The sequence below is a fragment of the Ips typographus genome, linkage group LG6, assembly GCF_016097725.1.
Source record: "Ips typographus isolate SLU linkage group LG6, UJ_Ityp_2.0, whole genome shotgun sequence".
Lineage (NCBI taxonomy): Eukaryota > Metazoa > Arthropoda > Insecta > Coleoptera > Curculionidae > Ips > Ips typographus.
Window position 1 is genome coordinate 5,970,011 of NC_138427.1, and position 28,000 is coordinate 5,998,010.

Consider the following 28,000-nt stretch of genomic DNA (forward strand, 5'->3'; position numbering starts at 1 on the left):
CAGCTGATAAATGTCATTCTCGCAAAATAAATTAGCAAAATTTTATTGATAAATTGCCTTGTCCCCGTTTTTTAATTAATCCGTAGGAAAATGTCCGGTGCTCCCAAATAGATGAACTAAACACCCAAAATGAATCTACACCAAATTGTAAGCGGTGCTTGCAATGCGGGGGACAAGTGTTTTGCGGTGGGCTCAGTGGAAGGTGTTCCTTTCACGGTAAGTACATAATAATACCTTTTGTTTGCTTTTATTACATGGTATGAATTTAGACTTTGCATAAAAATTGTCGCAGTTAATACACTGTAATGTGTAATAACAGTACACTCAATAACAGTCAAATGATTTGTAGGCTTATGCTGCTGGATGTAATATAGTGATTTTGGCGTCAACTTTCGAAAGGGTTCAAATTATACCTGGTGCAGTCCATGACTATATCAGAATTAGTTCAATTGACTGCTCTAGTGATACTGGCAAAATTGCTGCTGCTTATGATGACAATATTTGTATCTATGAACCCACACCACTAATTCACAACAATTCAGCTCATGTAAGTATTGTAGCATTCTAAATGTTACTACAGTATTTAATTAATTAATTATAAATTGTTTTTATTTCTTCTGTTTTATTAACTACAATACAGTGAATCATAATTTATAACTATTTAATCTAATCTTAATTATTGTCAATATTTCCTAATTCTGTATAGAATGTTTGTGTTTATGTGGTTTACAAATGTTTCATTTATTATCACTAATATTTCAGAGGAGAAGTAAAAAAGCTCGGGGGGTTAAGGTATAGTGGTGTTAGTATTATTTGCTTACTCACAGATTTTTATTGATTTTCAAGTAACAATGGGTGACATCCATTTTTAAAGTGAATTTTAACATGTGTGTAGCCCATTTTTATGGCAAGTCCATGTGTGCAGTATCACAGCCCTGTTTGTAGTTTGTGGTTGGTCAGGAAAAAGCAGAAACCTGTTTTTTCTTGACCAATCACAAACTACTCACTGTCCTGGGATTTATGCAAATGTGGACTTATCATTATTCCTTTTTTTTTGTCTTTGATTCTGTACTGTTTTAAAGTGTTTTATAACTTATCCACTAAGAAAAAGTACATTTGTATGCAATAGTGGATCTCAAAACTATAAGAACCTGACTTTTTGTAGTATATTGTTTGAAAACATTATTTCTTTATTCTTATTATATACACAGTATTGAAAATATGTATAGTAGGCAAAATATTGAAAAATTATTACTCATATTGAACATAAAGAAGTATTATATGGCAGTTATTAGGTTAATTAAAAGATTTACATTTTTATAGATGCAATTTACTTCCTACTTAGGAGATACCAAATAGAATTTTCACATTAAGTAAAAGTGATTGCCAAAATTGAATGAAAAACCTTATTGACAAAAGAAACAAACTTTTTTGCTTTATTTTCATTAGGTAAATTGAGACCTTGTAGCAGTATATAAGAAAATTACATAAAAAAGAAAAGTAAAGTGTTTCTACTGACTTTTACTTTATAGTCTAATAGAAAGCTTGAGATCTTTTGAGGCCCCTTTTTGAATTTGTTTCTTAATTTCAAAGACAATTTTTCTTGTATCAAAAATTTTTCAAAGGGTGTTACCTATACCTTGTAGCTATGTATTGCATTTGGTCTACTCAATTTCAATTTATGAAACATAACTAAGAGAGTTTTCACTGTAAGTATGTATGTATAACTAGTATGTTTCTTTAAGTACCCTACAACCCAAAAAAATTGAATGTCACTGGAGAAGTGCACAGCTTTCTGATGCAAAAAGAAAGATTTTTTTGGAAACATTTTTTACATATTTTTTTTCTTGTTTTTCAAAATCAAAGAAGATTTAGGACAAAACTAAAATTATATTTGAGATCCTTAGGGTTAGTACTTTTAAAGCCACTTTCATTGCTATAGAGTATAGAGTAACAGGAAGCTTGAGTGTGTAAGGAAAGTACATACTTTGAAAGCTTTAATGATCAGTCAAAATTGGATTTTGTGGAGTTTCTGGACTTGTAAATGGTCAATATTTTCTTTCCTGCTTAAGAAGGAAATTCTATTTTTTTCTACCACTTACAAGCCTTAAGTTAGAAATTGCGAAAATTGTTTTTTTATTATTTCATTTTCCTTAACTCAGTATGACTGTATAATTTGCTTGAAAATGACAAAAAGATGAAGGGTAAGGCACACGGGGAAATGCAAAATAAGCAACAAATTACTTAATCTTAAAATAACGATTACCTTACCCATTCTCTTATCTATCCTTACTGTTTCATGTACATCTAAAAAAAATGTCAAAAATCAAAAATTGTTGCCTATGACTACAAAGGGCAATAAGAGTATGATCATACATACTAGAAATACAATAATACATACTAGAAAGTCTGTACTAGTAACTACTATACATAAAAATAAACATTTTAGTTTCAAAAGTTTTACATTTTCCATTGAATTTTGGGTACTTAAGTGAATTGAGAATTCTGTTTTGTAGACAGATAAAAATACCATGACGACATTTTTCTTTCTAAAGTCAGGTACTTATACTTTGCATACTACTATAATACTAACATTCACTTCAAACTAATAGCTTTAAACTACAATAACAACTTCACCGCTAAACATTTAAGGACATTTCCCTCCAGTAATCGAAGATTGCATTGAGTTAAATATTCCTTAGGGGCTTGACTATAGATGGGTTCAAACTGGAACTTTAAAAACTGAGTCTCCAGTTCGAGCACTCAGCTGGAATTTGGAAGGTACTCGCCTACTGACTGCAGGAAGTGACGTTCAGCTTTGGCATTTAAAACAGCAAGCGCCTGAAGAGCCGTCTGTCACTTTCACTCTTGGAGGTGGCGGCGAGGAAAATGAAAATTCTGATGAAACTGACAAACCTCAAGGTAAAGACAATTAAAAGTGTTTAACGTAAGCCTGTGTATTTCCTGTGATTGACAATAAACAGAAGTGTTTTTTTAATTTTATATTTTATGACAGTATTTTGCCTGTAAAGTAAAATTATTTATTAGCAGAACAAGAACAAACCTCCTGGCATTGCGTGTGGAAAGCAAACACTGCGATACCGGTGCAACATTTGGCATTTTCGCCAGACGGCACCTTATTTGCAACATGTGGAGAAAATGACCGTCTGGTTAAAATTTGGTATGAAAACAAACATTGTAAGTTAACTGAAATAAACTGCGAATTTTGACCTCAACTCCAAATTAACATTTTCCAGTCCTTTTCACCTCTAAAAGTTCGGACGCACCTCAAGAACTCGATTATGGGTTCGTTTATATCGCGCATCCTAGAGCAGTCACTCACGTTTCTTGGAGAAATACTTCCAAATACATGCCTAAGTATGATAATTGTATTAATGCACATGCTTGGGTTTTTTAAAAAAACATTTTTCTGCGTCTTACAGAGGTTCAGTGTCTAATATGTTACTCACGTCGTGCAAAGACAACATTTGTCGATTATGGGTTGAAACTGTTTTACCAGAAGATGGATTGGTTAATTTGTCACAATTGGATCCGCAGGCAAACCATCCGAAATTTAGAACCCACAGGCATAAACATAGGTTTATGCAGAGATTGAAACACATGAAGTAAGTTTACACTCGGTCGTCAATTCTGTGTTGAATGTGTATGATTGTTATGTTTTAACTTAAGTTGGCTTGGCAATCTTACACATTCAGTTACTTGTATGTTCTTATGATGCGAATTAATTCCACTTTTTTACTATTAGCAAATGGATATCTATTTTTTTATATTATAATGTATCAAGGATGTTTTATTGTGGGTAAGTGTGAATGGGTATTCTTTGATGAGTGCGTCGCGCTTTTTTGCGAGTTGTTTCTTAAATGTAGCTTAACTATCACGTGTTCTGGTTAGATACGTTTTTGTATAAAATGTATCTAAACGGATCGACAAGATGATACAGTCAGCAAAAAGGTAAGGTGTGGGTCCTCATAAAGATGTAAAAAATAGATTTTCCTTTTTGGCCGATTGTATTTTTGTTTAAATTTCTGTGAGTTAAATCGCATCATCACAACGCTATTAATTGTTGTAAATAACCACAGATAATTATCGACTGCGCTGTTAGTTTAGCTTACTAGTTCGATTTGTTATTTTTTAACGACTTACTTGGTTTGTCCCATGTTTAATACCATCGAGTGTAGATTTATTTGCGTAATACCTGCTAACGTCTCAAATTTTTAAATACGAGTAATCCAGTTTTCCCCGAACACTGGAAGCAAGTGAAGTTGTATGTTTTAGAACTTGTTTCCATATAAGGAGAAATGCTAAACATCAAGCTCAAGGTGTGGTAGGGTCTTCACAGCCTATTCCAACTTTACCATCCACTTACAGCGTGCACGACTTTCATTCTTATGGGTATCACGGAACAGGCGAGTTTTATAAGTTTCCTGGATGTTATGGGATTAACTTTTTGTTAATTTAAACAACAGGGGTTACTCCAGGACTACACTTTCATTTAGCAGCGTCAGTAAATGCAGAAACTGACATTCCTTTAGTTCCCAGCATAAGCTTTTACAATCCAAGACCTGCGTTTGTGTTGCACTGGTTGGACAATAAAGAAATGCAATTCAGCTTGCAGGCTGAACTTTTCCTTGAAGAATTTGCAAGGTAATGCATAAGCTGAAAAAACTTTTGGAAGTCAGTGATGTTTTTTCAGGCCAGTTGTTGAAAACCCCGACTCTGAGGAAAATTCATTAGAACCGCTAATGGAATCGAGTGGACCAGATGGAGTTGATGCTAGAATTGAAAGTTTTCTGAGAGATTGGCATCACAGCCCTGACTTGTTGTTCAGTATTCATCCCGTGGATGGTAGTTTTTTGATTTGGTAAGACTTGATTTACTGTATTTCTGGGATTTTTTTTGAAAAGTATTTAGTAGTTTAAGGGCTCATTTTATAAAATTTATGAATGAAGGGCTTCAAACTGCTGTTTTGTCATAAGGATATTAGTTTGTTATTGCTTACTGTAAAATAGCGTAAAATAACACTTTTACGCCCATGGGCTTAAAATTTAAAAAAAAAACGCTTAGCGGAGTTTTTGTTTTTTTCAGCGAAACCCCGTGAAATAAAATCAACATACGGGATGACTAAAGTGATACTTACACCTTAAAAGTTAAAAATATAATTATTTAATTATTCCCGTCGTACAAAAAATGTTGTTTGCACCTCTGGCGTAAACCACTTAATACAAAAATAACTATTATAGGGTTGTGGAATGGCTTGATGAATTTCATCCCGGCTCGTTTCGTCAAGCGCAAGTGTCATTTTCGACCAGAATCCCTTCAGCTTTTCCGATTGGTGACTCGATGAGCATGTCCACTACGGTCAGTTTATACAGCACCACTCCTTTAGTCAAACACTTAGTTAAGGATGCAGTGAACAGGGAATATTGCAGTCGTAATTTGAGCAGTGTCAAAGAGGAAGATGAAAACAATCCGTGCGCTGAGGTAAGTTTATCTTCAAATTTGTCTTCTTAAGATAAACGGTTTAATTTTGCTATCTTAAAGTTCACCTAAAGTATCAAAGTTAAGAAAGAATCAAGATTGTCATTTTCAGCTCTTTACAGGCAAAACAAAATAAATAAACAATAAAAAGACTGGGAAAATAATAACTTATTAGGTTTTAAGCTTAGTTCCACATGATGTATTATATTTTTTTCATAAAATAAAATAATTCAAACCAGACTGTTTACACATCAAGAGATGACACTGAAGTTTTACTTTGGTATACCTAGGTTTGATAAAGTAACTTTAGTAATTGCTTAAATGTTGTACAGGAATTAGAGTTTATTTTGCAAACTGTTTGAATCATGGGCTACTTTTCGGAATATCATATCACCCGCAGTACTGACGTTCTTTAACTTCTCTATTAAGTCTCAGTTTTTGTATTGGATGACCATTTTTAGGGACTTTGCTACAGCGAAGATCAAAACGATACGGTGCCTGTTGTCTTTCTTGTAACAAAGCACGACAACGGCACCCTCAACCTTTGGCATCTTACGTTTGCCGACCAGAGCAAGTTTGCTCAAGTGCTGAGTATAGGCCACAAAAGCCGAGCTTCCGGTCACAGATTTCGCGTTAATGACATCACCTGCCACCCAGTATTACCTCTATTATTAACAACCAGCCATCATAACATTGTTGATCAGAAGGAAGCTCAAAAATCAACTGTAAGACTTTTAACTTGATTTAATCACAATTTTTACAACATGTACAACAATAATTTAGGGTTTCTGCAGTGAATTGATTCTGTGGAAAGTTGACGCGGTAGGACCTTTATCAAAATCAGGAGGAATCTGCGAGTTAGCTAGAATTAGTTCTCCTGAACCAGCTGCGTTTAGTAATGTAGCTTGGATTCCTACGTTGCTTCCTTCAAGCACGCTCGGAAATCTTTCCAACTCTCCAAGCGCTTGCTTTGTAGCATCTGACGGAGAATGTTTAAGAGTATATCAAGCTGTCATTGATGCGAGAACTTTACTGGCGGATTTGGCTTGCAAGGAAACAAGACAGAAACATAATGATCCCGATTTAAGTGATGTTTCCGATTTATCGTCCTTTAACGAAGACGAACTTCTGGAAAATATCAATATTGTGTCGCAGCAGAGCACGTCCAGACCTGGATGTATTATTCAGTTGGAAACCATTGCGGAGGCTATACAGTGGCAAAATACTACTTTTTTGCATGTTTATCAGGAACAGCTGATTACTGGTAAGTCATGATTTTTCTTATAAGAACAATAGAAACATTCATTAATTATTATATATTATTTTTTGTTAAAGGTCAACGAAGTTCTACTAAACCAGCAAACCTTGATGCAATGGTAGACCTTCAACAATCTTCAGTGTTTGAAGAACCTTTCTACATAGTCCTTCTAGACTGTACTGACCAAAACACAATTATACACACTTGGAAGCTAACTATAGCGTCCACAGACGCAGATTTGACTTTAACGGCCAGTCAGATGTATGTACCAGATTCAAATTTGGTGCAAGATGAAAACGATGTTTCTCGAAGAAACAGCGTTGAATCGTTACATCTCAAACAAACTCAAGCTACTCCACATATAACATTGACAGTGCAAAGAGAAATCAAACAGATTTTGCCGTTACTTGATGGTGTAGAAATTGTGCACGCCGCTGCGGCCGCTGGACATTTAAGTTCGGCCTCAATTTATCCAGCCTGTTTGGCACCCTACTGTTTTGCAACTGCCTGTACGGACGGTGTAATAAGATTTTGGGCTGTATCCACTATGGGTCATCACGTGGATGAGTTATCGCATTTGATGTTAGAGGAGAACCATGAAATTGTGAATACTAATAAAGTTTGGACAGAGTGGAACATGATTAAGGAGTCCGCTATCGAAATCGAAGGGCAGGTGTTGAATATTAGTGTAGCCTACTCAGGAAGATTGGCTTGCGCCTACAAGTACGGCAAAAGCTTTACAAGACCTAATAAAGCTGATCAAGATTCAAGATATATTAATTTATGCGTGGCCATATACGAATGCGAGTCTACTGGAGGAACCGAATGGATTTTAGAAGACATAATCCATTTGAAGAACATTCACCTCCCTAGAATTGACATCAATAAGCATTTGGATTTAAGTTACTTATACGATTCAAGGACTTTAAAGAAAAAGCAAAGGATTAACGAAGTGTTGCACACTTTATCGGCTGATGACAGACAAAACAACATGTTATCTGCTGAAACTATTAAGCCTACACTCCTGGCAGTACCCAGCTTCACTACCTTACAATCATTGAGGAAGTCAATCTCTGAAATGGGAAACATTTGTCCACTTACTCAAAAGCACATTGTCCAGTTGGATTGGGTGTCAAACGAGGATGGTTCCCATGTTTTAACAGTGGCGTGCGGTAGCAAAATTTTGTTGTACACTCCCCTGTCAACGGATTTGGCTCAGGCAAATGTGAAAGCCATGAAGGAGTCGATCAATAATTTCAGACCGATTTTGAGGAAGGCTAGTTCTTTAGCTCAGCCCATGTTTGTTGGTAAGTTATTTGAAATATTTACTGTTGGTAGGTTTTTACTATCATTTATTCATTTTTTTTATGTAAAATTTCATCCCCAAGTTTTCTGATCAATTTTGGAAAAATATTGTATAATGAAAGTCCAAATATTAAAGAGAGTTCTGTGTGTTTTCCCGTTTAACCGATGAAATGAATTTTAACTTTTACTACTTTGTCTAACAATTTTGTTTTTAAGTATTTTTTATTAAATCTTAATTAACTTGGATATTTAAATCAAACGTACTTGATATTTTTTTGGTTAAAATGCCAGTAAAATCGATCTAAAACAAACTTAAAAAATATTTTTTTTCATTTTTAAAACCCAAATTGATTTTGGAACAAACCAACGGTCTTTAATGCAGTTTGTACTGATTTTTTGGCTTTTTTCTAATGTAAACAGCTTATACTTTTATTCACTGTAAGTGTACTATACCGGTTAGGAAAAAAACGCGTGTATAATAAGTTTGATTTTTAGGTCGTCACCAAATAACCAATCATTTTTTTTTGGTTTTGTTTTAACATAAGGTGTGTTGTGTAGGTCAATATTTCGAGACGTTTTTTAATTAACCTTCTGTCAAAGAATAGCTATTTAACAAGAAGAGACAGTTGATAAGAGAAAGCGAATTAGAGAGAAATAGACTGTTCCTACCAAAGTTAAAAAGGCAATCGTCTGACATCAGCTATTTTAATGCCTTCTTATGTTCCATGTTTGATAAGAGTGATAAGACCTTACAGGGTGTCCAGAGAGAGTTAGTGAAACTTGAAATTGTTCTCTTTTTGAACAAGCTTTTTCTTACTTTAACTGTCTTTAGACACCCACATAGTATGATTCTATCGGTCAAGGAAGTTAACTTAAAATTATGTAACACATAATAGGAAACTTACGCCTGACTTACTGCTTTAATTCGAGATTGAGCATTGTTAAGTCGCACTTTTCGAATAAACGTCACGCGATATGTATCTAAACAACACTTTCCTTTGTTAAAGTAAAACCAAAGAAAAATATTGGTTAACTGGGGACTACTTGAAAAGTTAGCAGTTTTTTTGCAACTTATTTGTTAAATTATTTTAAAGAGGATTTCAAGTGGATGACTCTTAGAAAAATCGAGCTGCATACAGCTGACGGATTACCTGCACTTCCAATGCAAATCAGTTGGGTGCGAGACGGTATTTTAGTAGTGGGTATGGACTCTGAAATGCACGTGTATACTCAGTGGAAACCTCAGCAACAGAATCAAAAACAGATGCTTGGAATGACGGAATCTGATAGCAATAGGGAAATGGACTTTAGGTTAGTTTTAGTAGCGCTGCAGTCATGTTTTCTAATTTGGGTTTTTCTTAGAACTTTAACCCAAGAAAATCAGCGTAAATTAGCGGCAATACCGACCTTAGGTCGCATCAGTTCCGTAAATCTTCAAATTCTCGACCGGAAACGAAACAAAGATCAAAATCTTGACTACATGCCCGATTACGGACTGTTTGAGGCCTCTCGCATTGCTTGCCCTGTTTTGCCTCAGTATCACCCCAAACAGCTTATGGAACTACTGAATTCTGGCAAAATCCGATGGGTTAAAGCAATCCTAGCTCATTTAGTCAAGTGTATAGGTGGCAATCAAGAACCTCCAGAAGACATTCAAGGCTGGGCTAGGTCTAGAACCTTATCGGTTAGCTATCCAGCCGGAAGTCCTGAACACAGAGCCAGTATTAGTGAAATTACTTTAGATTACGACGAAATTAGCAATATTCCCCCTTTGCCACTGTGGACATTGCTAGCTGCCGACAAAGAAGTGCCGTTAACACAAGAAGAAAAAAAAGATTACAACGAATTGTTTGACAATAACGTAATGATGGAGGATACGCTAGATAATATTCTGGATGAGGACGATGACGTCGCTCCTAGAGAGCGAAGGGCTTCGGAACGAAACGTGGGACTTACGCATTTCACACCGAAGCAAGGACGAATCTTATCAAGATTGTTGACTCATATGCATTTACCGGGGTTGTCTAGTTTGGATCAGATGCATTTACTTGCATTAGCTGACACTGTTGCCACTTGTGATACTGATTTAGCTGAAAGGTAAGTTTGTTTTGTTACATGTTTTTATTCAACATTTCAGCAACACAACAAGCTTTCAAAGTTTTCTAAACTATTTATACTTATTCAGTGATTATTAATTTTTGTTTGGAACACTTATATTTACTAAACTAAATCACATTTGTATAGATTTGCAATAGACGCCGCAAAATCAGCTATGGTGAAAGAAAACTTGATAAATCAAAACGAAGAAGTGATGACCGACAACTTGGACGATTGCGGTTTAAGGTTCCTTTTAGCGATGAAGCATTACAGCTATTTGCTGCGTTGTCTTCCCCTGGCTCAACGCACCTTATTGCAAAAGAACGGCGTGGGCAATAACAATCTGGCCTGGGCTTTTCACTCGGAAGGTCAGGAGGAATTACTCAATCTGATACCGAGCTATTCGAAAGGTTCTCCGACGTGGAATCAGCTTAGGGAACTCGGAGTCGGTTGGTGGATTAGAAATTTGAATTTACTGCGACAGTGCGTTCAGATTTTGGCTAAGGCCGCTTATCAGGCTAATGAAGATCCGATGGATGCGGCACTGTATTATTTGGCTATGAATAAGAAGAATTTATTGTGGGGTTTATACAGGTAAGTTCTATCGACTTGGACTATGGAGTATATGAGAAAATCTAGTGAAGTGTAACCAAATTAGTTATTATTCTTCAAACTTGTGTTGTTAGTTTTTCATTTCAAACTCTGTTTTTCCGTAAAAAATAATGTTTTTACTATATATATATCATACATATAGCAAAATTATTTCAGGTCGAAAAGAGATCAAAAAATGACTGACTTCTTTTCAAACAACTTTTCGGAAGAAAGGTGGCGAAAAGCAGCATTAAAAAACGCGTACGCACTTTTGGGAAAACAGCGTTTCGAGCATGCTGCCGCATTTTTCTTGTTGGCCGGCAATCTAAAAGATGCCGTTCAAATTTGCATTCATAAAATCGAAGATCTCCAAATGGCTATCATCATCACTCGGTTATACGAAGGAGACGGAGAAAGTCTGAAAAAACTTTTGTACACAGAAATTTTAGGACTCGACGAAAAGGGTACTTTACTTACGCTAAACTAAGAACTGATTTAATTCCGAATAAACGCAGGTGAAAACCCCGACATGACCAAAGCACATCCTGACCCATTCTTGCGGTCGATGTCATTGTGGGCATTAAAAGACTATCAAGGATCGCTTAGCACTCTTCTGATAGGGAACGCTGGCACACAACATCCAGCTCACGACGATGAAGCCAGAGAAACTAAAGAAGCTGATCCGAACGTTTTTAACTTTTACGTTTATCTCCGTACCAACCCATTGTTGGTTCGTCAAAACTTGGCGAATAGCGGACATAGAAAAATCTGGAGAGACGGAAAGCAAATCATCGCGGATGAATTCATCACACCGTTGGAAAGACAGCTTTATTTTGCCACGGCTCATGGACATTTCAGGGCCGGCTGTCCTGCTTTGGCATTGGAAGTGTTGTCCAAACTGCCCTTAGTAGTTCCTGATAAAATTAAGTCTACACCAAGTTAGTTTTGTACGATTCTATTAACTAGTGGTGATAAATAAAATGTTTTTTACCCAGCGACGTCCCCCCATGCTCAACAAAATGGGTTCAATATCGACGAAATTGCTACGGGGATGATATCATGGGATAGCAAGCCGGCTATTAACCAAAATGCGGGTTCGTTTGATTGGAGCGGACCTGTTAAAAACAAAGTTAAAACTGATGATCTGGATCTTAAGTGGAGTGACGATGAAGGTTAGTAGTCTTTTTCCAGAGATATTTAGAAGTAGTCTATGTCCTAGACGAGATTTTTGTACGATAATTATCAACATTTTCCAGTAGTTCCAACAGTAGCAAAAAGTTTAGTATAATTATGTAGACACCAAAATATAGTTAGAAGGGATTTTTACAAAAAATTATAAGGTTAATATAGCCCTTTCTTATACAGCGAATAATAAAACCTTTAAATAAACTGCGTTATTGATAGAATAAAGTATGTTTGGCGATTGATATACATAACTAAGATTTATTTATTTGTCTAATATAAATAAGGAAGAAATACTGGACCTAACATATAGGTATTGTTCCGTTGTGGAAGTGAAGTAATTATGCTGCTCTAAAAATCTCAGAATACGTGATGTTTTGGAACCTTTTCGCTCCTGAATTCTACTTGAGAAGTCTTGCAATATACTGTTTTAGTTTTTCTGTAGTCTTGACTGGGTTTTTATCTCTTTGAACTTGTATTCGTGATTCGCTTTATTAGTTCTTCTAACTCATGAGCTCTCTCCTTATGTGCTTTCACTTCTTAGCATCTTCACAAGCTGCTTAATTGTGTCTTGCATTTCCGGGATTTGTTATATGATGCTCACAACTATTCAAAAGTCTCTTTCTTGTGGTTTGTGGTTTCTTCTGTTCTCTGCACTCTCTGTCATCCTGGACCTCTAACGTTTAATCTAAATGAGAGTTATTAAGTCAATCCTCCATATTTGGACGATTCGACTTGGATTCCTATATCCTAGCTATGAAGTGAATCTTGAACTAAATTTAAAAAACCTTAAATTCAGTTAATAAAATTCTTTTATTCTATGAAAACATTTTGGTTTTTAAGTATTAAGTATATTTGTTTTTTTTTTTGCTAAAACACGAAATCATCATCAACAGCATTACTAAATTATTTGTTAGGTTATCAAGTCATCATAAAATTTGTCTTGAATTTAACTTACTTTTACTTTTATATTCTGAATTTAATATCTGTTACACATTCTTCCTTCTTTACTTATTCTCTTTGTTTTTTTTAATAACCAGTTAGATGGAATTTTTCCAGAATCTCTATTTTCGCCTTATTTTCAATAACTTATTTTCTACAAACTTGTGTAAGTGTAAGTTTGTATAATTTAAGAGTGTAAGTTTTGTTTTTGAGCTCCCAAGCTTTGAGCCAACATTTTTGCTAGTTTCAGTCCCAATTATGGACGGATTTTTTATCTGAATCTGATTCACAGTGTTACATTCTTGTAGACCATAGACAGTTAAAGTGGAAGAAAAACTTGTGCAAAAAAGAGATATGACTTTATTCAAGATTAAACACGGTTTTATACATTTTTCCGAATAAATCGATATTTCTTTGTACATGACGTTAATTAAGAAACGCCCAAAAACGTCCCTAGATATTGACCTAAATTACACTTCTTTATATTAAAACAAAACTTAAAAACATTATTTGTCAACTAGGAATTACTTGAAACTTTTCCACTTTGTGTAGTGCAGTTACATTAAAGTCAAATCACAATGTAGCGCGCAGTTTAGAATGTATAAACATAATGTGAATTAATTTAAGGCGGTGCCGATTCAGACGATTCCGGTGGTATAGCAATGAAAATTGGTGGTGATAAAGACAAAAACGAACTAACTCGAGGACAAACCGTCGAAGAAGAACGGGAAGAAGAAGTCCAAAACCAAGTAGACATTATGGCTCAGCAACTTAAGTTTGTTGCCTGTCTTAAAATTCTTATGGAGGAGCTGTCAACATTAGCCACTGGATTCGAAGTTGATGGTATTTTTACGCTTACATTTATCCAGTTGAAATGTATCCATATCGGTTCTGTTTCAGGTGGACAACTCCGATATCAACTTTATATGTGGCTGGAAAAGGAAGTGGAAGCCTTAAAAGAGTTATGTAATTACACCTCGTCTGATGTAGTGGAAGCCTCCGATTTGGAATCTTCTCCTGAACCGGAACATACTCAATCTACGGAAATCAATCCAAAACCGTCGCTTCATGAAATTTTGGTGCAAGAGAAATTGGACTTTGAGGCTAAAGTGCAGCGGGCTGCTAAACGAAAACGATGGTTACGAGGTAAGTCTGGTTTATCTTAAAAACATAAATTTGTTCTTTATAAAATTTTAGGTAACGAAACTTTGCTTCGAACTCTATTGAGCTACTGTTCGTTGCATGGAGCAACCGGCGGCCTCGCTTCAGTCCGAATGGAATTAATGCTTCTCCTACAAGAACTCCAGCAAGAAAAAACTCATCAGCAGTTACTCAGTCCCCTACCTTTCCCCACTAGTTTGCCTTTACTGGCAGCCAGTGTGGCAAGTAGTAAAACTGTAATCGCTGATCCAATCAGATATTTACAAGGGCTCACACATGATATGTTACAAACTGTGAGTGGTTTTCAGTAAAGTTTAATTTTCAATTTTATTGATTGATATTACAGATGGTGGAGTTCCGAAATCCTTACACTGACCAGAACCAATTGTTGGTACTCAGAGATTTAGCCATAGCTTTGTCCGCTTGCATTTATCAATCGCTGTGCGATTCAGACACTTTCAAAGCAACGATTCAAGAGTCTCAAGTAATTAGCAACTACTAATTTGTATTATTTGAAAAACTAACCATTTTTCAGGATATAACATCAACGTATTTGGTTGGAAGGAAGCGAAAAGTATCTGTTAATGAGGCTCTCCAGATAGTCACTCTACCATCAAAGTGGCCTGGAGTGACTAGCTTGAGAGCACTTCTAGCGAGGGAAAAGGACGAGGATACTCCAAGACTGACGGTTTTACTTTGCGAGTCGTTTACTGCTACATATTTGGCACTCCTGTTGTACGGATTAGTTACCTGCGACTGCGTGATTTTGCTTCATGTTACAGCTCATAAACTGGATGGAGAAGTCTGGGGAAAGTAAGTAATAATTATTTTTATTTTGACTGTAAGTGAATTAGATTTGTGTATAACTTTATATCAAAAACAATTTATTTAATCAGTATTCTCATTTCATTTCTTTCTTTAATTTTTGTCGGTATTGTTAACAAGCAGCCTTTTGTGGTAATTTTGGCAATTACTGTAAAATAATTAATTTTTAGCAGTTTTTAAAGTGACTTGCCAAAAAAGTCAAATGATAACAAATTTCTGTTTGCGACACCAAATTCACCTTGGAAAGTTACCCCGGCAGCGCCTTTTTGATTTTTAAATGTCTTCGTAGTTTTGGAATTTTTCATATAAACAAGCAAATTAGATTTTGCTGCCTCGGTTATTTCCGTTAGCAGTTTAGTTAAATTTCCACCTACAAAGATGCATTTAGCTTTCTAAAAAAAACTAACACAATCTTAAAATGTACGTTTTAAATTTTGTACTATCGCTATAATCTCATACAGATTATTTGGGGGAGGAGTCAAAAAGCTCCTACGTACAGCCAGTTTGAGCAGCAATCCTGGAATGCATCATCCAGGTTTGCAAAGTCAAAACAGCGTGCAAACTCCCAGTGAAGAATCTAGCGGCCCCACAAACTGGCTCAACAAGCAACGATTCAAACTAAACACCAAATTATTAGGACAACAGTCCAGCGTTATGAAAGAGGACAAGCCCACTTACAGAGAGCAGTTTGTTCCTCCTGAAATGAGCGTTTTGGCGTTCCTTTTGCAAAAGGTTTGTTGTAACTCAATGCTCCTTGACTGGGGAAGTTAAATAGAAAGGTCTATATAGCCTGAATCCAATTACTATGTGGATGAGGTGGAGAGTGAAAACGAAGACGAGGACGAAGATGAGGACGTGTTTGACGGTCCGGTAACTGCCACGGCCACTGCAACTAAAGTAGTTAATGTTGAACACTCAGATCCGAATTCCTACAGTTGGCTGGTGCTTAAGCTGGCCAGTTTGAGAATATGCCAGAATAGATTGCAGGAATTTTTGGCCGTAAGCACTTTATCCGCTTAGGTAAACAAATCTTGAAGTTTTTTTTAAGGTGGCTGGTCTAGAAACATCCGAACTACCCGTTGCCAGCCCTTTAATTCACAGTGCTTTAAGGAGCCTGTCTAACTGGCAAGAGAACTTAAAACGCGAACTGGAATTGAGACAAACCCCTCCTGAGTATATTCCAGGATGTTTTGTTGAAAGCAACCCTACTGGTCCTCCTATACAAAAATACCGGTAATATTCTAGTGGTTTACTTAGCACTACTTCATCTGATCTGTTTTGTTTCAGACAACTGTTAGAGCCACATAATACACCGTTCTCAACTAAAAGTTCAGCCAGTTCAGCCCGAGTGTTGTGGCAGTACTTAGTGCATCAAGAATTTGTACAAGATATATTTATTAGGGCTGTGTTTGGCGGAAAAAGAAGGTAAATTACACTTCAATATTTTAATCAGTTATTATGCCACTTTATTGTTGCACTTCATTAAATTATTGCATTTTATTTATTTAAGAACAAGTGTATAATTTCATTCCAGATCAACCGCAGCCCTAGATGAAGTTATGCCTCATCCAGAGAAATCAATAGAACCTGTAAGAATTATTCACAAAGAACAGGACTCCATTTCAGCTTTCTCACTAAATCACGTAAGTAAACTCCTGCCTATTTAAGGAGCATTAACGGTTCTTTATTTTGACTGTATCTCATTGAAGTTCTATGAAGCGACAATTTTATGAAAAATACCAAAAATTAGTTTTATAAACTGTTTTCCATTAGTAACGCTTTAGTGGAATCAAGTGTTTTATCTCATAACGGTGTTTATGAGAATAGAACGTAAGATATTCACTTACCATTATCATTTACGTCGTTACAGTATAAAGTACGTACTGTACTACCGTGATGTAGTTACGATGGTTACGGTACGACTACTGTTAAAACAACTAGTAACAACTAGTTCGGTCATGATAACGCAAATATCTACAAATAAAATATTAACGAATATTTCAGTCTGAAAAATAACGCAAATATGACAGCTACATGTCAGATTTGGAACACTGTAGATCTGCATAGGGTCATTAAATTACAATTATCCGGACATTCCCTGAACTAAACTTTACTTCGGTTGCCGAGACTAACAAAATTATTTACATGCAGTTAAACGGTGGATTGATAGTCGTGGCAACTCCGCGCGAACTACAAGAAATGGACATATCTTTGTTATTGGAGCTGCCTTCCTGGTTGGAAGACGAATGCGAAGTGGATATTTTGAATTTGACTAAAGACTGCCCTGACAGCACTGTGCCGCCATTTTTGGTTATTCAAAGTGCCGGCGATAAGTCGAAAGACACTCAACCCAGCAGTCCACAATCCGGTATTGGAAGTCAAAGTGGCAGAGGAACAAGTGTGGTAAGTGTATGAGTAGTTTGAATTTTACCTTCAAGAGGGCGTTTACGTTGAATTTATTTATCATAAAGTTAGGTTTTACCAAAAATTATTAAAAGCAAGGGAAGACCATGGTATGTCTAAAATACTCTATCAAGTAATTTTTTAAACTTACCAAAATAGTTAAAAGCAATGCAAAATTGCAGATTTCTTTCACTTTTTTATTTCAAATTTCAGTTAGGTAATAAATCTTTACAAACATGTTATTGACCGTTAGTATTTTAGCTTTTGACTACTTTATTAATAAATGATTAACATGTGTGTGTTGTACGGTTGCTTAGATGAAGGGGTTAAGCTTCCCAGGCTGTCACGATGCGAATTTTGTCCATCTCGTCTTGCTTCGGTCAGCACACATGCTTCGACCGGTGTGTGTTCTAACACTGCTAGTTTATTTTTGAATGTTAGAAGCTTGTATTATTGTGTTGCCTGTATTTCTCTCACTGGATGCTTATTAATTGTTGACATGGATTTTTAAGTAGTGAAAGAGCTTCTGCATCGTAGAATTAGCGCTCTAGAAGTTCTGGCAGTATACCAAAATTAGGACAAATAGTAGTAGTATTGGGGTGGTTGGATCTTGGACAGTAAAACACGTTTATTTAACTAACTAATAAACTTGTATTAATACTAAAAGGGAGGTGAACATTATTGTAATACAACCGACAGACAGACACACGTATTCTAGAACATTCGAACGTCAATTATTTTAGGTGGCGTTGCTTGTCAACCTATACAATGTTGCCACTGTTACAACAGGTTATTTTATAAACCCAACACTCCCACGTAAAATAAACAGTTGTAACATACTACTTAATTTTTAGTAAATCTAAGAAGCACTTAATACCTAACTGACTTACAAATCTCTTAAATTTGATTACTGACAATGCTTTGGTGAAACCATCTGCTGTTTGATCATTGGTAGAAACATATTGAAAATTAATTAAACCTAAAACATATTGATCCCGAACAAAATGAAATTTTATGTCGATATGTTTTGTGCGTGGATGAAACACTGGATTTTTAATAAGTTTTAGAGCACTTTGATTGTCGACGTACATATTAACGGGCAAAATTATGTTTTCACCGAGGGCTTCTAGTAGATTTTTCAACCATATGGCTTCTCTGGAGGCTGTTGAGGCTGCCACATACTCAGCTTCTGTAGTGGACAAGCTCACACACTTCTGCTTCTGGCTTTTCCATGTTACAGCACTGTTGTTGATTAAGAAAACATAGCCTGTTGTAGAACGTCTTGTGTCTATATCACCTGCAAAATCAGAATCACAGTAGCCACTTAGATTAATGCCACAAGGGTCACTTTTATAGTGAATGCCAATGTTTAAGGTGCCCTTTAAGTACTTGAAAATTCGTTTAACAGCATTCCAATGAGCTGTGGTGGGATTTTGCAGATAACGACTTACTAGTCCAATCGAATACATAATGTCTGGCCGACTTACAATTGCCAAAAACATCAGTGATCCTACTGCTTCTCTATAAGGAATATTTTCTATTGGTTTGCCAAGATCCTTGCTTAAACTGGAATTAGGATCTGCAGGTACCGAGACAGGATTTGAATCTTCTTGTCCAAATTTATGAACAATTTGATGAATGTACTTTGACTGATGGATGAATATTGAGTCATCTTTAAGTCGCTCAATTTGCAAGCCCACAAAGTACTTTGGATCTTCAATTATGGTAATTTGAAACCTCTTCTGTAACTGAACAAGCACTAAGTCCAATTCTTCATCACTGTCAGATAGTAGAAGACCATCATCAACATATAATGCTAGAAAAACTTTTCTGTCAGTCTTAATGTAGACACAATTGTCAGAAGTACATTGATAAAAACCAATGCTTTGACAAAATTCCTTGAAAGTCTCATTCCATACTCGAGGAGCTTGTTTTAGGCCATAAAGGGCTTTATTTAGTTTGCACACTTTTTGTTTATTATTGTTTAATCCCTCAGGTAAGTCTATATACAATTCTTCACTTAGTATGCCGTAAAGGAAAGCAGTTTTGATATCGAACTGCCTCATTTTCATTTTCTGTTGTGCTGAAAGGGCTAAAAGTACTCTTAGTGTGTCATACCTTGTCGTGGGGGAAAAAGTCTCCTGAAAATCTACACCCTTTACTTGACTAAACCCTTTTGCACATAGGCGAGCCTTAAAACGAGGTTTGTGACCATTTTCAGCTTCCTTAACTCGGAAAACCCATTTCGTCCCAATTGTACTTTTGTTTGGTGGCAAATTAACTAACTCCCACGTTTTGTTGACTTCCAAAGCTTGTAGTTCTTCTTGTATGGCTGCCTTCCATTCCTGCTTATTTGGACAACTAATGGCTTCTTGGTAACTGGAAGGAACACTTATTTCTGTAAAATTAATCTCAGAAAAGTCAAGATCAAAGTTTTGACACAAATATTCAGGTGGATGTATATCTTTTCTAACTCTTAAGTTGTAAGGTGATACTTGTTCATTGTCAGTGTCATTTTGTCCTTGTATATCAGGTTCCTCAAAATAGTTTGGGTCAAGGTCATCTTGAGCATCTAAATTGTCAGATCTGTTATTTTCTATTGGAAGTAGAACACAGTTTTGTCTTGGGGTTTTAAATTCACTATCTTCATTAAAAATAACATGACGAGAAACTTTTATTTTATGTGTCACAGGATCATACAACCTGTAATTCGTTGAATCCCCTTCATAACCTACAAAAACATACCTCTCGCTTTTCTTATCCAGTTTGGTTCTTAAAGTGCCTGGTGTTAACAAATAGGCTTCACAACCAAAAACTTTGGTGTGTTGTAAGTTAGGCCTTTTACCAGTCCAGTGTTCATAAGGAGTGGTTTCAGACTGCTTTGTAGGTGTCCGGTTCAGCAAATACACAGAAGTATTTACTGCTTCTGCCCATAAAGTTTTAGGCAAATCCTTGTCAAATAACAGAGCTCTTGCAGACTCCATTATGGTCCTGTTGTCTCTCTCACAGCGACCATTTTGCTCCGGTGTATAAATACCTGTAGTTTCTAAAACTATACCACTTTCAGATAAATACTGTTTTAGTGACTCATTTACATATTCTCGCCCATTGTCTACACGCACTCTTTGAACTTTGTGCCCAAATTTAGTGTTGCACAAGGAAATAAAGTTCTTAAAACATTGGGTTACATCACTTTTATGTCTAATAAAATTTACTGACCTGTAGCCTGTATAATTGTCTTTAAAAAGAACATAGTATTTGGATCCTCCAATACTATCTTCACTCATCGGTCCACAGACATCGCTGGAAATTAACTCACCTGGTTTTGATACATGTTTTTCAGTGTTTTGGAATTTAAGTTTGTGTTGCTTGGCATATACACAGCTTTCACAAAAGAAATTGTCATTTATGTCTGTTATACTTATTCCACTTACAAGATTCTTTGTGAATAGTTCCTTAATGTACTTGATATTTAAATGTCCGAGTCTTTCATGCCATTGTTTTAAAGTCCCTGTAGAAACTACATTTACCTCAGTAATTGCATTTTTGTTCTGTAGGCGAATCAACACTCTATAAAGGTTGTTTTCGTAAGGTACTGCAGTAGCCACCACTTGGCCACTTTCAAAAATTTCGGCCTTCTGGTTGTCCTTAAAAATAGTAAAACCTTTATTTGTTACTGCACCTTCTGAAAACAGATTTCTCCTTAAGCCGGGTACAAGCCATACGTCTGTCATAACGCCTTTACACCAAGTCCCATTTACAAACTTCTCTATCAAAATTTCTCCGATTCCTTGAACTGGAAGTTCTTTATTATCGCCGAGTTTTACGAATAAGTTTTGAACTTTTCGAACTGATGTAAACATACTTTCCGAGTGACACATGTGTCTACTAGCGCCACTGTCTAAAATCCAAATGTCACTACAGTCAATGTCAACTTCAGGCACACTGTCATCACTGTCTTCAATGTTGAAAGCTCTTCCATTTGCAGTGTTGCCAGAGTTACCACTTCCACTTTGATGTCTAGCTCGACCACTTTCATGTCCACTATATCCAGATCCAGGAAAAACTGTCCCGCGCTCTCGTTCATTGTCATTTTGTCCACCGCTGCTGCTTCTATGAGTGTTACCTCCTAATTGTTGCCTTTTCGGACATCGGCAATCCTTTGCAAAATGTCCCCTTTTTCCACAATTATAACACTTCACATTTGTTGACGGTTTTCTTTGTGGAGGCCCTGTGTTTCTAAAATTTCTATTGCCAAACTTGTTCATTTGTGTGGCAGCTAAAGCATAATCTTCATTATGTTCGCTTGTACTTAAATTTCTTTCTTCATCAAGTAATCTCGAGGTCAAGTTTTCAATAGTCTGTCTAGCTTCATCCATAGACAACCAAGCTTGTCGGAATGGACCATATTTTGGTGGAAGAGTGCTCATTATTTTTGTAATAACAGCAGTGTCACTCAACTGGTCTCCTGAATTTTTAATTTGCATTGCTAGATTTTCAACCTTTGAAATATGCTGAGCCATTGAATCTGTGGGTAGCATTTTGTACTGATAAAATTGTTCGTGTACCAACATTTTATTTGTCTCCGTTTTTACGTCATAGATCGAGTTTAACTTGTCTAAAACTTGTTTACTGGTCTCACAGTTTTCTATTAGTGAAATTTGATTTAGCCCCATTGCTGCAGTTATTATACACATTGCCTGAGCATCTTTTTTATTCCACAATTCACCCTCTGCAAATACTTCTGGTTTCGGGGTACTGCCATCTGCAATTCCATACAGGCCTTTAGCTCGTAGGGCGCACTTAACTTGGAATTTCCACTGTTGATAATTTTTGCCTTCAAATTTAGCTATTTGAGCAATATTTCCCAGATCGACGTTACTCATCTTAATGGATTCTTCTTCAGAAAATCAGGTCCAACTAGTTTTAACCTCGACTTCTCTTCTCGATCCGTTCAGTTGATTCACGATCCTTTGCTGCCTCAAGCTTTTATTGACGCCTTTTTTATTTTATCGATCGATACGTCCGACACACGGGTTGCTTCACTTTTTCTTTTACTTCACTGTCCAAACCACTCTGGGCCCATAACCTATTGGGGTGGTTGGATCTTGGACAGTAAAACACGTTTATTTAACTAACTAATAAACTTGTATTAATACTAAAAGGGAGGTGAACATTATTGTAATACAACCGACAGACCGACCCACATATTCTAGAACATTCGAACGTCAATTATTTTAGGTGGCGTTGCTTGTCAACCTATACAATGTTGCCACTGTTACAACAGGTTATTTTATAAACCCAACAAGTAGTAAAACCTTTTACAGGTTAGATCATTTTAATTTTGTGTTTGATAAGGTAATCAGATTCCACCTTTTACTTTTTTAACAGAATTTCAATTTTTAATATTTTTTTTCACTTCATACTATTATCTGAAGCACACATTAGTGTGTATTGACGTTAGTATTGTTGTGGCAACATTTTTAAGTGTAGAAGTGGTTCCATTGTAAATAATATGTCAGTTAATTTTATTAAACATACAGCAGTTTGATAAACTTGTGCTTTAAAACACTACAGAATTTCGTTTAAATTTTTACAAACACGTAAACTACCAACATTGTGTCTTTGTGTAAACAGAAATTTAATTTAACATCTGCCAGTAGGTTACTTATCGTTGTTGCAGATTTTAAACTTGTAGAAAGTTTTCAATAATGAATCTAAGTGGCTGTTTGCCTTTCCGGATATTTCTTATGCAAAATAAGTTAAATGTTGAAAAAAAAGTCCTAAAAAGTGTAGTCGACTATTCAATTATCTCGCTTTGTATATTTCTTCGTATTGTGGAACAAATTCATGAACAATTCGTGTATTTTTCTTAATAATTGGGACTGCCAGACGGTTTACACACACTATACGGCTAAAAAAATAAAATCTAGGAGATGCGTTTGACAAGACTAGTTTAGATTAAGTAAATACTAATAATATTTGAGTTTTTAATAAAATATTTGGAACATTTGAAGAGCCAAGGGGAATAATAATAAAAGACCTTTTTCGAATGAGATACAGAATATTTAAAATGTTGATGCGATTTCCAACAAAAAAAAATGTAAAATTTTAATATCTCGGAAACGCTTAGCGTTAAGAAACAATAAATATGATGAATGCAAGCAGTTAAATTCGAGTGTTTAACGAAGATGATCTAAATTTTGTAGTCTAGAGAGCCAACTGTATTACTTATTTTACAGTATTTCAAAGTATATAAACAAAGACATTCAACCATAATATAACTCATAATTACTACAGGACAAAAGATGACAGATAGTCACTTTTTGGACATAAATTCCCTCTGTCTACTTAAATGACTATTCCAACAATTAGTTTAGCTATTCCCAAGTTTGACTCAATTATAGTTTTCAAGATGAAATCAAATTTGAATTGGTTTTCTATTTGTAGTTGGTCGGTTTTATTTTTGCGTTTTAAGTAAAAACATTTCAAAATTACGTCTAAAATTATTGTAGAAAAATATGTACCATTATCACTGTTTTATAAATAATTAACAAACATAATTATCTAATAATAAATATTTTATGTTAACAGTATTTATCAGTTTGTTTTTGAAATGTTAAATAAACGGCGACTGCTTTATATTTTGAAAGATGGAAACAAACAAGTTTTTGCTTCTTTAATTTTTAATTTTAGTTGGGCTGAAATTGCAAAATGCTTTACAATAAATTTTACACTTTTAGCTGTTTCGTTGCAACTAAAGTCTTTTAAGCATGCATTGGTAGTTTTTCTGGATTAATTAACGTAACTATTGAATCAGTTAGTTGAAAAACCAGTCACTCTAGTTTTTTTTAGCATAGTTAAGCACTTTTTATCAGTGTATTTCTTTATATTGGATTAGGGCTTTAAACAATTATAGGTTTTCAAAAAGGATTGTTTTCTAGGTGGTCAAACATAAGATCGACGGTGTGCGACGGATAACTTCACATCCTTTGTTGCCTCTATGTAAGTTTCAAACGTTTGTAAAGTGCGGGTGTAATTTGATTAATTTGTCAGATTTAACTGGTGGAACTGACGGGTCTGTACACTTATGGGAATGGGGCCATCAACAACCAGTGGCCACTCCCAGACCTTCTGGAACTTTTGCCAAAGTAACCAGGCTTAGGTTTTCTCAACACGGCAATAAATTCGGGGTGGCCGATTCTGATGGCAAGCTGAGTTTATTCCAAGTTGGGTTAAGTGCCAGTGTTACTTGGCCTTTCTTTGTAAGTTTGCCTGCTTTCCTTTCTAACCTAATTTGATAAACAATTCGTTCTTTTAGACCCACGTCTGTCACAACAAAGGTATTAGCGATTTCGTCTTTTTGGGATCATGCAGCTTACTTGCTACTGGTAAGTTTAATAAATGACTGAGTTGATTTGATAATTATTTTCGTTTGGTTGTTCCAGCTGGACATAGTTCAGAAAACAAGAATGTTTGCATTTGGGATTCTATAATGCCGCACAACAAAGCGCTGGTCATGGCTTTCACTTGCCACGATCAGGGAGCGAGCAGTTTGGTTTTTGCGCCCCAACATCAGGTTTGTTGGGTTTTTCTCCTAAATCTCTAATACAACATTTTTTATTAGCGTGAAATTATTTACATGCACGTAGAAAATTTAATTGTACCACTATTACTTTATTGGGGGCTTAACTAATATGTGGTGGTAAATTAAGGTTTATAGCATGTTTTCAAGTTTTGCACTGCTATTATGTTCACTCTCAATGACTAGCAATAAACGGATTACCAAGTTGTTTTTCTAAAAAATGCAAAATGTCTGCATGGTTTGCATTTTACCGAAAATATTAATTATACAGCTTTGATGAATGTTTTTTTATTTCCTTTAGGTTTTGATATCAGCCGGTAAAAAGGGCGACGTCTGCCTTATTGATATTAGGTCGAAAAACATACGGCACAAGTTCAACGCTCACGAAAGTGCTGTTAAGTGCATCGCCATCGATCCTCACGAAGATTATTTTGCAACCGGTTCGGCTGACGGCGATATAAAGGTAAATAATTATATAAATATATTTTGGGTATTTCAGAATCTCAATACTTATTTATTAGCTTTAGTGAAATTGAAGTTAGTTTATAAAAAGCAGTTTGGTGCATCCTGTCAGTTTTTGTCTTTTAACTCCTGAAGGAGGCGCAAAAACACCTTAATACAATCTTGTAGGAGATGATTTTCGTATTTACATTTTTTGTATGGATATTTCTAAAAACTTGCCCTATCAAATGAATATTAGAAAAACTTTTCCAACAGTCGATATTTGCTCAATAATAGTGTTATCAAGAATGAACTACAAAATTTTCTGTTATTTTTAAAACGTGACGCGTTACAAACATCAGTGCCCTGACCTTTAAGTATTATCACCAAAGCTCATTAATTACAGTTTTTTTTTATCTCGCATACCTAATAGTTATCTTATACAGTTACCGAAACACAGATTGCAGTCATTAAACTGTGTTGTTTTGTATGGAAATATCTGAAACGAGTGCAAATGTTTTTAAATTGAGACGTAAAGATTTGAATGGATCATTTGATAAAATGTGTTTATTCCTTTAGTTTTGGAAAATGTTTTTTTCTTAAATTAAAAAATAGAACCGTTTCAAAAATGAAACTGTTCTTCATTTTGACTAATACGCAAACTTTTGGGTATTTTAAAGAATTAAGTATTTAATGTTGAAGGTGTTATCAAATCGAAATCAGTCAGGCTTTCTGATAAAATGCAGTCACCTGACCAGTTGTCAAATGCCAATGTCGTTATCTGATCAGATTTATTTATTTACTTCCTTGTTTATTTTAACTGTCAAATTCTATACGTAGCTTTATACTTAAAATACTCTAATCAGAACCAAATAACACTCAGTCGTGTCCACAATGTTTTTTTAGTAGTTTATTAAGTTAAAAACAGAAAAAACAAACTGACTAAAAACGGATGCAAAAACTCAAACCATTAGGTCGAATTATCAAATGTATAAAATAAAAACTTGCCATTTTTTTAACACAATTTGATTGGTATATTTCATCGATAAATTAGGCAAAAATTACAAAAGAAAAAGTTGGGTTTTTATGTAGTTGTTTGTTTATAACGTTGCAGTTTTTTTAAATGGTCAAATGCTTCTAGAATAGTTTTGAATATCTCACAGGCTGTGAGAGAAAACCAAACCACTACTAAGTAGATTTAAGATATCAAACACTAGTTGTATCATTCAAATAATTATGTTCTGACGACTTTCTAGAAAGTCCACCATCTTGTAAAAGGATTTTAAACTTTCCAATTTTTTTTATATGGTCTGAGGGCTCCAGATTAGGTTTGAATAGCCCAGAGGCTCTTCAACATTACTGACAGTCTTTAAAATATTGACAAAAGCTTCTGAAAAGTTCAAAATCGCCCAAAAGGTTTCTAAAATTGCCAGACCAGAATCCCCGAATAAAGTGGGCTTTTAGGGACATCTGCTTACTACCAACTGATTTAAATTGTGGTTATTTCAACCACGTTCTTTTGAAAAACACAACACCATACATATATCTCTTGTAGATCTGGGGTGTGGCCGTACCCAACGTAATGCTTTCTCTACCTGCCGAACATGCTCGAGGAAGTTTCTTCAAAAACATGAGCCAAGGTGTCACCCAGATCCAGATCGACTCGCACGGCCGATTGTTTTCTTGCGGCGCTGATGGTAGCATGAAAGTGCGCCAATTACCCGACAGGGAAAAGTTTCTGAATCATCATTAAGCACTGAGTAAGGTAACCTTTAACTTTAGTGATACAGACTACTGGTACCAGTATGTCGAATAAACGAGTAAGATATTTGAAGTTTTGGCGGTAAGTTGTAATGCAATTAGTTAAAATAATATGTGCTCTGCTGGACCTTATCGGTTACGATACAATTTTTAGTGGAATTTGTTGAGTTATGAACGAAATACAAATCACTGTTTAACGCACTTTTAACTTATTGTTAAATAATATTATCTAATAAGGATATTTTCAAAGAGTATATTTAAAAAAACCAAAGCTGCTATACTAAAACGTTGTTATTTTTGTGCTATGGCATTTACTATTATTGTGTCGTGTAATGTGTATAGTTCGATAATATACTGATTATTTACTTAAAAATTACACATAAACTTATTATGCAATATGATAACGCCGTTTTCGAGGCTTTACAGATTATAATACTATTTAAGAGAGCCGCAGTGATTATTCAGATGAACTTTCCTCCTTACAATTATTCTGTATTCTAAAATCTACGTAATTATATTCTATTTAAACGCTTTAGTTATTATATTATTGTGATGTAAATTCGTTAACTGTTAGGACCTGTACAGTTCTAATTTAGGCCATGGCGTTTCTGTCATATTATTCGTTAATTCGAACTGAAATTCAGTCCGACCACCAATAATAATTAATAAATAAGAATACGCATTCAACCACTTTGGATAACTTCTAGTCATATTATTTTTATTGTATTTAGTTCTCTCACGTCTAACTAACCTATTAAATCCTCTACGCAGACGGTTTTTTGACTGCAGTTAGGCGAAATTCAATTTCTTATATAAAGATATTCAGTGTTGCAGTGGTCGATTGTGGAATAGTAAAAATTTCTTTGCCTAGTTGGTTGGTTATTCACTTAATTGTTATTTTATGGTAAATATTGTGAATTCTTATATGCGAATAAATATATTACATGTTT

At 35.2% G+C, this 28,000-nt stretch overlaps 1 protein-coding gene across 7 annotated transcripts; it reads left to right on the plus strand.

Moving 5' to 3' along the window:
* The first annotated feature begins 9 nt into the window (after positions 1 to 9).
* On the plus strand, positions 10 to 27,999 carry Rbcn-3A (rabconnectin-3 alpha). Of its 7 annotated transcripts, none has more exons than XM_081982846.1 (38): positions 10 to 216; positions 350 to 547; positions 763 to 792; positions 2,703 to 2,922; positions 3,049 to 3,198; positions 3,258 to 3,378; positions 3,444 to 3,626; positions 4,297 to 4,427; positions 4,488 to 4,665; positions 4,715 to 4,882; positions 5,262 to 5,502; positions 5,961 to 6,224; positions 6,283 to 6,763; positions 6,835 to 8,064; positions 9,157 to 9,373; positions 9,425 to 10,159; positions 10,307 to 10,753; positions 10,928 to 11,214; positions 11,266 to 11,688; positions 11,746 to 11,922; positions 13,502 to 13,717; positions 13,775 to 14,020; positions 14,072 to 14,328; positions 14,382 to 14,519; positions 14,571 to 14,848; positions 15,322 to 15,592; positions 15,650 to 15,859; positions 15,909 to 16,093; positions 16,148 to 16,285; positions 16,395 to 16,503; positions 17,012 to 17,263; positions 17,581 to 17,664; positions 24,208 to 24,268; positions 24,320 to 24,528; positions 24,585 to 24,654; positions 24,712 to 24,842; positions 25,150 to 25,311; positions 26,845 to 27,999. In XM_081982846.1, exons 1-38 carry the CDS (start codon positions 130 to 132, stop codon positions 27,040 to 27,042), a joined length of 9,183 nt encoding a protein of 3,060 aa, XP_081838972.1. In that variant the 5' UTR covers positions 10 to 129; the 3' UTR covers positions 27,043 to 27,999. The 7 variants fall into 7 exon arrangements, with proteins under 7 accessions (XP_081838972.1, XP_081838973.1, XP_081838970.1 ...); XM_081982847.1 differs by having other exon boundaries at positions 3,052 to 3,198; XM_081982844.1 differs by having other exon boundaries at positions 9,157 to 10,159.
* Position 28,000: the final 1 nt, after the last annotated feature.

Excerpts from the sequence above, each read along its gene's own strand:
- Rbcn-3A (XM_081982844.1), top strand. The coding sequence starts at position 130 with ATGAATCTACACCAAATTGTAAGCGGTGCTTGCAATGCGGGGGACAAG. Across the intron at positions 11,215-11,265 it reads TTTAGGACTCGACGAAAAGG|GTGAAAACCCCGACATGACC; the intron begins GTACTTTACTTA and ends GAATAAACGCAG. Across the intron at positions 15,860-15,908 it reads GATTGCAGGAATTTTTGGCC|GTGGCTGGTCTAGAAACATC; the intron begins GTAAGCACTTTA and ends GTTTTTTTTAAG.